The sequence below is a fragment of the Megalops cyprinoides genome, chromosome 7 (assembly GCF_013368585.1).
Source record: "Megalops cyprinoides isolate fMegCyp1 chromosome 7, fMegCyp1.pri, whole genome shotgun sequence".
Lineage (NCBI taxonomy): Eukaryota > Metazoa > Chordata > Actinopteri > Elopiformes > Megalopidae > Megalops > Megalops cyprinoides.
In genome coordinates this window covers 28209328-28223230 of record NC_050589.1, presented here as the reverse complement: position 1 = coordinate 28223230, position 13903 = coordinate 28209328, and the positions used below count along the sequence as shown (strand labels likewise).

The 13903-nt window shown below is 46.0% G+C and overlaps 1 protein-coding gene across 1 annotated transcript in view; it reads left to right on the top strand.

The window, feature by feature from the left end:
• LOC118780550 (metabotropic glutamate receptor 4-like) overlaps window positions 1-13903 on the top strand; it is a 243547-nt gene that overhangs the window by 165090 nt on the left and 64554 nt on the right. The window contains exon 4 of the mRNA XM_036533113.1: window positions 12128-12263. Within this exon, the coding sequence (XP_036389006.1) occupies window positions 12128-12263 (136 nt within the window). The remainder of the gene's footprint in view (window positions 1-12127; window positions 12264-13903) is intronic.

The following is a 13903-nucleotide window of genomic DNA, read 5'->3' as shown; positions in this document are numbered from 1 at the left end:
ATTCCAGCCCTTTTTGCCATATTCACGGTGGCTTGTTTAGTGACGTCCACGCAAATAAATGAGGCAGAGCAACGTGAATACCTGCCGAGCCGCTCTCTGCTGATGCTGCTGTGCTTTTCCTGGACTTCTTTGCTGGGAAAATTAGACCTGAGGTCTGCGTTTGAGCTGTTGCCATGTCATAACCAAACATTGCTCGTTGCCTTTGCTTCCAGTTTTGCTGTAAATTGATATCAAAGCCCTTTAATTGTGCACTGTAATGCCAGACAGAAGTTAGCCATTTTGAGTAAAGCATATCTATATCTTTGTGACATTACGGGGTGGCAGTGTGGTATAGTTGTAAGGAACGGGACTCATAGTGTCCGTAGTTCCCAACTGAGGCACAGCTGTTGTGCCCTTGGGCAAGGTACTTAACTCATAATTGCCTCAGTAAAAACCCTGCCGTATAAATGGGTAACATGTTAAAAAAAAAATTAACCTATCTAAGTCACTCTGGATAAGAGTGTCTGCTAAATGCCAATAATGTAATGTAATGTACTATTCCTTCCCATGATCCTTTGGGAACTGCCTGTTATTGAAAAGTCCCACTGCAGCATGCTCTAGGCTGGTACAGGCATTCACTCTGTGCACTGCTTGTGCATGGGACTGTGGGAGAAGATCAGCTCCAGTCTCTGCACAGAGGGCTATTTCTGGAGAATGTTACACCTTGGGGGGGGTCCGGTGGAGTTCATTTGATCTCATCTGTTATCAGGCCTGAGTGTGCCGACAGTATCTCACGAGGACATCTGATTTATCCGTTTCCCTGCTCGGCAGACCTGAGGATGTTTTTAATCGGACGCGGGCGCGGTGTGCATACGCCCGCGATTTGATCCCCCTTCACAGCTGCCGTTTCTGTTCCTCACCACAATTAACCTCCCGTGGTGAAATGTCATTCCGTCCCGGCACAACAAAGGCAGACACTCCAACATGGCCGCCGGTGCGCGTTTACCAGAGCACCCGTACTGAGACGTGAGTCGATAAACCAGCACGCATCTGTGTATTGTGTGAACTGACTGGAGGAGAGCGTTAAAGAGAGCCGGTGACCTTTCAGTAGGCCTTCTGAGCACTTGATGGAGAGCCCAGGTGTTTTCGCTGAAGGGCCGAACATATGTCACTCCTGTGAAACTGAGGTGCAGCGCTGCCTTGCGTGTGCAGGTGCCGGCCTCGTGTGCTCACGTACCCGTCGCCTCTGAAAGCGTGCATGCAACATGTCCGACCCCGGGTCAAGCGGAGACAGATTTCAGCAGAAGGAAGCGTCACGGTATCAGTGTCCGTGATGTGCATTTAGCCCTGTTTGAAAGGAGAGGATCTGGTAAAGAGGATGGAGGAATGTAATGGGTTCTGAAAGACAGCATCCAGTACCAGGGTGACAGCAGTGGATCCTGTGAAGAGTTTTCGTTCTTAAACCCCCCCCCCCCCCCTTTCTCTCTTGCTGTCTCTCTCTCTGAAACACACAAAAACATGCATACGCATTCTCTCTCTCTCACACGTATGCACACATATGCATACACACACACACTTTCATATGTAGGTTGAAGTATGTGCATGTCTTTATGTGTGTAAACCCTGGGCCTTCCCAGGAGTCTGAGAATTTCACCGCCGTATTGCAGAGGTAATGCTGTGATTAAGCGCTAGATGGCTAATTATTATCTTCCACAAATAGAATTTTCTCCTGTGAGCTGAAAGGGCCGTGTCTCTCTCTGCGTTGACCGTTTGATGTCGTCGTGTTTATCTTGATCAATGATGGACGGCTCGTCTGCATGTAGCCGTCTGTAGATCAGAACTTCTGGTGTTCAAAGCGAGGAGGATTCCATGTGAGGGTGAGCAGACAACAAGGCATCACGTTATCTCCTGCTGTTCTGCCCAATTAAAACCCATCCCGCAGCTAAGTGTAATCTAGACATGGCTTTCGCAGAAAACACATTCCTGGAAGGCCTTCGTTAGTGGTGGATTACCACCACACAGTAACCTACAAATACATGCATATTTAAGAGGGGCAAAAACTGGATCATTTAGAAAGAAAGAGCCAGGTAGAATATCACACAGGGCTTCGTGTTTGTAGCTATCAAAGCTGAGTGGCTGCAGGGAGATAAAGAGTTGAGTCAGAGTCTGGACACGGCAAGCACACTCTCATATCCAGAGGACTGATGGGGCTGCCAGGATGGATAAAAAAAGTTCTGCCTGTAAAGCTTCGGAGAGGAAGTTTTCCGTCTCGGTCTGGCCGGGGAACACTCAGCCCGTGACCCAGTAAATAACGGTTTCAGCCGCCACGGGTCAGCGCCGTGGGTCACGGCGACGGCCGCCGCCGCCTCGTCACCAGGGTGACGGAGAGCCGCCCCTCTCCTCTCAGGAGCAGATGCCGGGGGATCGAGGGAGAGGGAGCCGAGCGAGGCGTGTGCTCCTGACACCAGAAGATGGATGTGGGCTTGGTGGCAGAGCCACTGATACGCCTGTGAAATGTCAGCTGATAAAAGGCACACAGTTTTCGCACAGCTTCTAACTCAGCCAGAATAAAGGTGGGGGTAGGAGGGCACAGAGGAAACTTTTTTTATTACAGCTTCCCTGCAATATGTGCTTTATTAGCACATTACTGCATACAAATGAGCAGTACATGCTCAGTTAATGGTGCAGCAGAAGGTGTGCGTTGTCATGCTCTTTATCAGTGGTGTTAATTAATACTTTATCACAATGTATTCAGTATGATGTCATAATAGATGTATCTGTACATGCTTTTCAAATTCCTCACAAGACTTAATAATGAACACGTTGTTTAAAATGGTTTACCAATATGCTCTTTCATATGTTACTGAAGAACTCTTGTCTCAGCACAAGTTTCAAAATGAGTGCATATACTCCAAGGAATTTAAACAATGCTGCATTTGTCTCGGTAATATAAAACAATTTATGTGTATTTCAGTAGTGTCTTGAGAGGTAATTCAGTGTTATGAAGAATTATGTAAAACAATACTTGATTCACCATGCCCTATTCATGATCTTCTGTTGAATTTAGTTTAGTGTCGTCTGGAAGCTCTGGATTATGACTGGAGAATCTCCTCATTATGCCCATGGCCAACTTTTTCTGGTACTTAAGATATTAACAATCATGGGATTCCTGAAGCACCTCTCAACTGCTAAATATTCACCACTCTCAGATGTGTTTTAACACAAAAATACAACCTTTTTATACATTCAGCAGATTTATAAATAAGTAAATTATAATTCTTGCTGATAAAATAAATCTCTTTCTCTTCCTTTTTTCTTCTGGGGTTCTCTGATCTGAGAACAGTGCAGTGGTCATTGTCAGCCAATGCCCAAATGGAGCTTCCTCCATGTATCACTGTCATGTGGCATTTCTTTCTGGTTGGGTTCCCTCAGCCTCTAGACTCCTGCTGTGGAGAGCAAAGCCCCATAGCAACACTGTTATGTCTATAGTTACATGTTAGATCTGATCGGATCCTGGGGGGCAAAATGAGTCTGTGATCGTTTCATTTCTTTTTTTTGTTCAATTGGATTTCATTTTAGTGCAGGAATACTCCAGTGCTGTTGCCTCAAAGTTTAATGAAAAATCAGTAGCAGTTTACCTCGCACTTGAAAATGGTGAAATACACAAAGAAGAAGAAAAATAATGGCACACTCCAAATAGCCAAGACATTCTTCTTCATAATGCCTTTCTGTCAAATAAAGATTCCTCCTTTGTAGTATTTACTGTTTGGGTTTTTGCGCTTGCATTTTAACAAACTGCAGTGAACATGCACACTTGATCATCTTCTTCATCCTACACGCACACAGGCAGTGAGAAGCAGGCCTTTGGATGCTGTGTCCTGCTGCTTAGCAATCAGCTTGTTAAATACATGGGCCTTGAGGTGTGAGCCAAAACAGCATCAAGGGAGCAGGGTCAGATTTAGGAGCCAAGTGGGCAGGTCCCTGATGGTGCCAATAGGGAGATCGGAATGGGCCTCAGAACGGAAAAAAGCCTCTAAATGGACTGGGGCCCCCATTTTTGCAGCTGAAAAACCAATTAACTGCCCCAGTGGCAGCGTGGAATAAGTACAGCCATGTCCTCTTTGTCACGCACGGTCGCAGCAGCAGGGGGGACAAGGGAAACAAAAATGGGAAATTTAGCGGTGCAGGAAGACCGCAAATTGGGTGTTCATGCAAATAACAATGGGCCGCTCATTTGCACCGAGTGCGTCCGGTCACGGAACAGAACCCGTTCTCCCCGCTCGTCCCGGGGGTCGGCAGCGAGGCAGAAACACACACTCTGCTCTGCTCAGCTCAGCTCAGCTCAGCGGCTGTTTGAGAGAACAACAACACCACCACACACTCGCGCGCGTGCCACAATGTCCCGGTAATGAAGTCCCGCGGAGACAGGGGAAGCGCAGTGTTCCGACAGGCGCTTCGAGGGCCGGGAGGAATAAGCAGCCATGATTGCCCGCGAGGGGCAGGTCCCTGTTGAAAGCCGGGGCAGGCACTCGAGCGGCGCCGCCACGGGAGGCTCCTGCCGCGCGGCGAAAGAGGCTTGATGAGTGAAGTTAAGTGGCATTTGCCAGGAGCTGAGTAAGAGCGTGATTGACCTGCCGGAGGAGCGTGGCAGTAGGGTGCACTCTACGATGGCCGTCTCTCTCTCTCCAGGCTAATCAGCGCCTCAGCCAGCTCCCGGCTCTGGGAGCGGGGCGGGCCAACCGGGCGTCTTACAGCTCCACAGGCTGCTTACTGCTGCATTCCACTGCACGGAGCCTGTGTGATGCTGCATTTGGACTGAGGAAAAACAGCGGTAAAAAATGCAGTCAGCAGCAGGGTGAAGTGACAACACCATATGGTGCCACACGGTGGTCTTTATGACTGAAGATTAGAAGCAAGAAACGTGGCACCGACAAAAATGCTATATGAAACCTAAAAATATATTTTGGAAACATACAGATTTCAACAAAGTGTCAAAAAAATTTTTTTTTTTTGAATAAATCAGTAAAAGCACTTGCGATGGAGACAGATTGTGAGGTGGAGAGATACAGAGTTGTCAAGCAGAGGGAAGGGAGGGCTTTGTTGTGCAGGCACATCGTGGTCGATCTCTTATTCCGAATCAGGAGGCAGAGGGCAGTGTTACTGTTGCTGTTTAATCCCATCCCTGGAAGTGAACACCAGCAGGACTCTGTTCTGGAGAGTGGTTCTGAATTGAACAGGGCCTTTAATGAGGAAAAACTTCCATCACCTGCTGGATGTAACATCTGTAGTCATTGTGGGGGCATATAAATCATTCCAAGTAGGTTTTCTCTTTTATGTTCAACACACAGTGGATAAACATCTCAAGCCCTGCACAGTAATAATCATGCACATCTTTACACTTTTCCTTTCAAGAATGGTCATACAATGTGGCATGCACTCTAACATGCAGGATGTATCATATAGAGAATAGTGATGCAGTACTTTGCTTACACTGTTGTATTGTGGAAATAAAAACCTGATGCTCCTTAGGAGGCAAAAGTCATTTAAGGTCTTCATTATGCGTTTTCCCATTTATCAGGAACAATACCCTGCAGAACAGAGGCTTTGGCGCGAATGATGTGAATGTTGTGTTTATTCACACAATGGTGTGAGCAGGCAGTCGAAAACTCCCGACACAGTGCCATCTGAAAGAGAATGACAGAGGCGCTGACAGCATTCAAGAAAATTGTTTTGGAGAAAGAAGTTCTAAATTCTGAATCACTGAACAGTGAGCAAAAAAAAAAAAAAAAAATCAGTCCTCACTATCCTGCCACTCGAGTGAACGGTTTTAGCTCGGCTGAATATGACACTTAATCCAAGATATTGTTTAGTGTTCTTAGCTTGAATTGGTTGCAGCCTCAGGGGCCACGGCAGCAAAATGCTGAGGAGACAGCTTGGGCTTCAGAGACAAAGTGCGCTCTGGAGCTTTCACAAATTACAAAAAAAAAAAAAAAAACTCAACCCTATAGAGCTCTTAAGTCTAACATCATCCATATTTTATGGACAATATTGTCTATTTGGCTGGAAAGGGAACGCTTTCTCTGCTCCTAATACATGATGAGACTGTTTCCATGGATACTCACATCACTAGCTCCCTCCCCTCCAAAGACCTGTGTCACTGGGGTTGTGGGGAGTTAACCGTATTGGTCTAGATCCAATCATCATATTGCAATTCTGCAAAATGCTGAATGCTGTGGGATCCAGTAGAGATCAAGCCTGAAAAGTCAAGTCTGTGCCTATGTGTGTGTGTGTGTGTACATATATATATGTATATATATATACATATATATATATATATATATATGGAATTCTGCTAGATATTACTGGCTCTTTACATGCTAAATTATTGTGAGCAGCATAATGCCAGTACAAACTGTTACTCACAAAGGGTTCTTATATCATCTGTGTTAAATGAGTTTCTGTTGGGAACACAGAGTACCTATAGAATATAGACTCAATGGACCTATTGGGAGCCCTACAATTGTGTACAAGATCATGTCATTAATGCAACAGATCCATTAACGGGTACCTCTGGTGCTTATAAAGAAAATCCACATTTTTGGTAGAATGAATCAGGCATTTAAAAGGTTGTCTTGTAAGGGCTGTTCCTGATACATCTAATTAGACAATTTCCCTGGAGTTCATTTTGAAACGCTTATTGTGTAATACTGAAAAATGTACATTTAATCTGAAACTCCCATTAGATTAGATAGTAATATGAGGTACTGTGAACTGCTCAGCTGCTGTTTAATAAAATTTCCACAAGGTCCTTCCTAAGTAAAATTTCTTTTATAAAACTATTAAACTAGTTTTCACTCCACAATAAACTTCACAATAAAACTAAAGACATTGTTAATCAAAATGCATATTTTTTAACAGAGCTCTTTTTAGGGCATGGTAAAAAATAATCAAAAAAACAGGTCATTGCACACTATTTTTGAGTGTATGTCTGTTGCCTCTTGAAGTCATTACTGCCTTATACCACGGAACAAACAAACCACCACTGTTGTCTGTGATCATATGGAACAATATTTTCTTTCTGAAGTGTTCTCCTGCCATCTGCCTATCATCTACCAATCTACAGATGGCTAAAACGTTTCACATGCGATTGAGTACAATGCTGAAAGTAAGGCCAAAACTGCTTGAGTCTCCACATCCTCCAAAGACGAACACACTGTCTCCACTGTCGGTTTGTCATATGGGCCTCCCAGGAGACTCCTGCAATGCTTGGCATTGATATTTCCCATTAGGGGGAAAAAAGTGCAGGTGAAAGCTATGCATTATGGGTAGGCTCTTTGGTCTTTCAGAGCTGTGTCATGATCTCCTCAGTAAGCCTTGACACAGGAGGAATTCTGGAGATGTCACACATGATCAATGCCCCCCACCTGAGAGGTACGGCATGTACAGTCCCTCACTCAGCAGCAGTGTATAGAATGCGGTATAGTGCTTTGGCACGCTTAAGTGAGTTCTGGAAAGTCTGCCTCTCGGTTAGCTCTCTGAGCTCTCCGTGAGAAATGTAAAGAGATTGCTTTCATCCCTGGCAAGTCATTTCCTCAGGGAGTCCCTCCGCATGAAGTGTTGTCTCGTTCCTGCAAAGTAAAACTTCTGTATCTTCCAAAGAACGTCGGCTAACAATGTAGCCGGCCGTCACACAGTGCTCCCCTGTCCGTGGCCAGAGCCTCAGACTAAGATTATTCCCCATGACGGGCCATTGTCCTGGGTGCTTCTCCCATCCTCTCTCTCTCTCTCTCTCTCTCCCTCTCTCGCTGCTCGATGCGGTGCCGTTCAGTTCTTCTTTCAGCCACAGGAAACACAACTGACAGAAACAGTGAAGGTTAACGCAACCCTGTCACCGAAGAATATCAGTTCTCATTAGCTGCTGTCCACTCTGTCAGCTGCAGCCTTCCCATGGAAAAAAAAACAAAAAAAAAGAAACAAGCGAGGTACATGGCGTTGCACATTCCAACGCTTCAGACTGATGCGCCAGTCCCATGTCCCTCAGCTGGTGAACGCGCTGACGATTCCCTTTTGTCACTGTCCCGATGCCTCGCTGCGAGTCATTAATCCCTTGCTTAATGGCCGCAACAAGTTAGCTCGCTGACAACTCTCATGCGCTGCGAGAGACTCTCCCTCATCGTACGAGATCGGATTTGACAAGTCTGTCGCGAGGTGACGAGGGCTGACGGGATAATTAACGCATCTGATGAAAGGCGCTCAGACCCGATGAGGGTGCCTGAGCCACAGCACGCTTCCGCAACATGACAGAGATACCGCCGCGCTGTCCTCCTCCGGACAGCCTGGATGGAAAAAGCCGCCTTTTGATAAAAACCTACATTGTGATGACACACACACTATGCTGCCAGAAGGAAACTCTTTTGTGCCCTCATCCCAGTCCTTTTCCTCTTGACAAAATGGCTGCCCACTTTGATTTGGAAAGAAGGTGCTGCAGGGGGGGAAACAGGTGCATTATTACGGTCTGACATATCTCTAATCACTTATCTCAGGCCAGCCATGTCATCCTCCTCCTACCTGTGTCTGTAACCCCCTGTCTGATATGAGTAACGTCCTCTTACACGGAACAGTGGAGCAGCCTACAGCTCACCTGACCAGACTGGAAACCCCTCAGGGCTCCGGGTGCTTGCATGTAGGTGGATGTCTGCGGGCTCCGCTCTGTGCGTGTGCTTGCCGTTACTGCGAGCCCTTGAAGAGCTCACGGAGCCCTGGAGTCCTTCATCAGATTGATTTTTTTTTCACCTTACGATATCAGCAAGCATTTAAAGGAAGAAGGTAAAAGCTGGGCTCGCTCCCCGGCCTAATCATTTGAGAGCCGCGTCGGTGTGTTGCTGCTGGATCCAGAGAGAGGGACGTGAACTACTCTGCCAGGTATTATTTTAGCAGCGATCGCGCGGAAGGCTGGCTCTGTGCTGGCATAGGAAAGGGAGAACGAGTTCATCAGCATGCACATAAGCTCAGTGACATTTTAGCAAGAAGGTGGGTGGGGAGGAAGAAAAAAAGGAGAAGAAGAAGGAAAAACAATCACCCTGTAATGATTCAATGGGAAAGATTTTTGCAGGCAGTTGGTGTTGGATGGGACGCCTCAGGTGCGGTGTGGGGCCCCTGTGAAGGGCTGCTGGCAGGTGTTTCATGCCCGTGGGTCTCTGGCTCTTTGCGCGCTGTTTGTTTGCATGCTCGCTGTGCATCCTCTCAGTGTCCCTGAAGTACCCATAAACCCTCTGGGCCAGGCTATGCTTCACTGCAGGGGAAAGTACAATCTGTAGCCATGCTCGAGGGAGTACACAGTGGGGAGGTGTGTGGAACTGTCTGCTATCTAGCCACTGTCTTAACCCTTACCTACTCCCACTTAACTGAGCAAAGTATATAAATGTACAGCAGGGACCAGACCGGTGTGGTCGGATCAGCAGATCTCGCTAGTCTGTTCAGAAAACCAGTAAAAAAACTGATAATGACTGAATGATTGATTGAATGAATGAATGAATGAATGAATCAATGAATCAATCAATCAATCAGTTAATGAATCCATAAATTAATGAATGATAGTCAAAGGAGGCCCATGTTTTTGTTCAAACAGCCACTGGGGCTACATGAAGACTCAATGCTCCATTCTCTAACATCCACATGCTCTTTGGTTTACTACAGTGGCAATGGTCACTGTTACCTTGAGAATACACAGCAGTAGCATTATTATTTCAAGTGACAAATCTTGAAAATCTACAATCAGTATAAACATTTTGCATTTAAATGTGCCAGATTATCTTTCATTGCTACTATTCTCCACCTGCTTAAGATCAGAGTAGCCCTTTCTTAATGGTAATACCATGGCGATGTGAGGCAATTTCCTTTTATGCATAGCCTCAATCACAGGACATACATATATGCATGCATCTCTCTTTGTTGCTAAAAGGCTGATGATTGCAAATGGTCAATGAGACAAAATCTCAGTTCTCCTCTGGAGTGCAATCAAGAAATCTCATTGCCTTGAACACCCTCCCAAACTGGCAGACATGCTTGCCAGCAAATCAAATCAGTCTTTTGCACCTCATCTCATTGCGCTGTTTGTAGTTTCTCACCAGACGTCATTTGCCTGAATAAATAACGATTCCACAATATATGGGCTTTCAAACCTCTTTATGCGGCTCTCAGTAAACACACATAACTCAGGCAAACAATGTTTCAGACAAATGCGTTTCATAGCTACAACAGAGGCAGCACAATAAAGTATCCAGGACCCATTGGTAAAATATGTATGCCCAGTTTCTTGTGGACATTCACAAAACCTTCCCAGCATGCACCTGGATCCCCAGGGGTGCATCTTTGACAGCATTCTCCTCATAATCACCATCTTACAGAGGTTAATGGATGACCCTCTAAACACCCCCATCGTCTTTTAATGGTACTCAGAATTATTACGATCCAAAGTGTCGTTCCACTGAATGCAGCTGTCTTTTATTAGGCCCAAAAGACCTGCGCTGACGTCATGCATTGTTGAAAAATCGATAACAACGTGCCTCATAGATACAGGTGGCTCACATTTTACAGCTGCAGCCCGGCATGGACCTGAAGCAAGGCTTGTTGCTAGGGACTGTGACCAGTGGGTTGTGGGTTTGAATCCCTCGCTTGTTCATCTATCTACAGTGTGTTGTACACAGCCTGCTGGTCTGAAATCCCAGGTACATCCTTGGCTTTTGTATTTGGTAGTCACATTGTGTGGCAGTGACAGCCAAAATAATGGACTACATCATATTACCATAGTTCTAGATTCTTCTGAGAGATTACATCAGGGAGGTGGCAGCAGATGTTCTTGACAGAGAATTTAAGATTTCTTTTTAGGTGTGCACTTATATGGCTTCATTTCAATTTGATTTGCAGCTCACACTGGCACTGATTATATGCAGATGCGACACACAAACACATTAAACTCCAGCGCCTAAAGTAATGAATGGAGTTGAATTAATGCAGATGCTTCCTCCTCCACACCTCCACCTCTGTCCCATTTGTACAGTCCATTCCTGTGGTACAGTACTTGTTGCCAGACTGTTCCACACCTTCAGTTATTTTTTGTTTGGTTTATAGTTTACAAATGACTGTGGACTGGGTGGAAAAAACACCTCTTTTAATCTAACGAGGGGACCGATTTCACAAAAAAAGCAGTAAAATTATTTACACACTAAGAGAAAAATATGGGAAAGCTGAAAAGGCAGAGTTTGTAAAAACACATTGAAGTTTGCAGAAATTCGTGGATCTGCTAAATACACATGTGGAAGGAAAAAATGAGCTGAGTGACAAAAAAATGGCACGTTTCCTCTACCAACCTGTGCTAACCCTTACGTTTCCAATTACCAGTTCAGCACGCTTCAAATTGCCACACAATTCCTGTATGGGCCCGTGAGTCTCAAATCTTCTCCCTGTGGACTCTGGACATTTTCTAAGCACCTTGCATTTCCTGCACTGCGAAATACTACACCTGCACAATTTTAATCTTACATCCAGACTGCTATAAAAAAAAGGAGAGATAGGGTGGGATTAGTGTTGGTTTAGGGAAAATAACCTCCCTTCTTCTCAGGCTTCTTCTCCTCTGGTGCTGGTGAGATTGGCTGATTGCAGGGATGTAACGGCAAGCCTTGCTTTGGGATGTCTGGAGTTCAAACTGAGGTTTATGGCTGCAGGAGGCTTCTCTTTCCCTTCACAGAGTCAACACGCTTACGGCTCCCACCTCTTTCAAATCCTTCTATCCCCATTTTCCATGTCCCTTCTCTTTTTCTGATAATGATCCGCCGGGCTGCTGGCCCCAGCCCATCCTCCTCCCTTTATCAGAAGTTTTTACCTCCTGTCTATATTGACAGGCTTGTAGGTCCAAACCTCTGTTTCCTCCATATATCAGGACATTTGCAGGCCCCATCTCTTCCACCTCCTTGTATCACTGGTTTTGCAGGTCTCCTCTCTGTTATTTGTTGGCCCAATGTCTTTCTTTTCACTCTATCAGCAAACTTCTCCCCCATGTGTCAGAATGCTCACATGAGCTCTCTCTCTCCCTCCCCCCCTCTCTCCCCTTCTCTCTCCCTCTTTTCCCCTTTCTCTCTCTCTCTCTCAGGGGGTGTGTGCATCGCCCAGTCTGTGAAGATTCCCCGCGAGCCCAAGCCCGGGGAGTTCGACAAGATCATCCGCCGGCTTAGGGACAACCCCAATGCCCGGGTGGTCATCCTATTCGCCAACGAGGACGACATCAGGCGAGTGGATCCTCCCTGGGGATGAGGGCAGGGACTGGCCACCAAAAAACACACACACACACACACACACACACACACACACACACACAACAGCTGCAGAAATCGTCTCTCCCTTGAAAATTTTGCAGATAATAGATTTTGATATTTCAATTTCAAGAGACCTTGAAACTTGAAATTGCTGAGGCTTCGCACTCCCACTCAGTGTTGCCACAGCCTCAAGCACTTTATTTCATCTGCGGTCTCCCTCTTAGCCTTGCCATTGACAGAGACATTGACTGTAGTGCTCCGTGTCATTCAGGGCGATGTAATTACTATGCTGCGTCACTTTTAAGGTCCGCTGTAATTTTAATCAACTGCCTCTGTCACAGTGAGGTCATTTGACTGCTGGTGAGAAACTGCCCTCCCCAGCAACCTGAACGTGTCCCGTATTGTCTTAGCTCCATGTGTGCTTCCCCCTCTCCGCTGCTCCATCCTGTTCATTTGCCTGTGCTAACAGGATTAATTTGAGGCTAATCTTTATCATGTACCCCCGTGTTTCGTGAGAGTATTCAAAGCCACGCGTCGCTATGTAGCCGGCTTTGCATGACTAATGCTAACCTCAATAGCTCTCCTGCGTGGAAGAACACAGCTAGAAAACCTCCATTCACGGTGAATTAAGGAGGCCGAGATGTACACTGCACCGCTAGCTTAGGGAGATTCACGCAGAGTTTCAGAGGATGTGGCCTTGGAGTCCATGCCAAACCTACAGCATGGTGCATAATTACAAATCCCCAACTGAATATCATCTTCCTACAGGGAATAAATAAACCAACCAATGATAATAAACCAGTCTCAGGCTATTGCATTAGCAGTCTTCTGTTTGCTTTCTTGTTTGTTTGTTTAACTTCTCCAGTGTCCCTTAAAACTTTCGCACCTTTCGTTGTCCCATCGCCTGCCCCTCTCTGTCCCCTGTACGCCTGTTCCCGTGCGGGCTGCCAAGACCCACAAATCAGGAAGTTTCATTATGTATTCAAACAGCCTGGATTGCTAGAACGCGTGGAGGAGGGGGGAACGGCGCCGGGAACATGATGTATGGATATTTGCTCATCTTGTAACGATTACAGGGACAGGTTCCCAAACACTGTACTCCACTGGATGATTTCGGGTGCTGCAGGCCCCGGCTGCATCTGTCGCACGTCGCCTGCAGCATTATAAACAGCACAAGTGTGAGTGTGCAAAACTGCAACACTCACCGCAATATGGGGGGGGGGCAGGAGTTGAGAGCAAGGAGAACCACTGTTAATCTAAGTTCCGTCTCCAAAATGCCATCTCCTCTTTGCACTGTATGTTACAAGCGACGAGTTCCAACTTTTAATATTCAGAACTGATAACTCACTGGTTATGAGCACGCCAAACTCGCACTGCCCTGTTCCAATACTGTAAGTCATCTTAAAGTTGCGTGCAAAACTTAATGCAGTGACTCAGGAAAGCAGATTAATGTGTCTGCAACCCAAAAGGCGCCGCATTGCTGGTACTTTAAGTCTCAGAGTAGTGGTGCCTGGTAATGCGATTAGAATACAAAACGTGTTTGCGAAGTCGAAAAACACAAATTGAGTAATGGGGTAACATTTCCCTACTGTTGGGGGTATTATTTTCAGGTT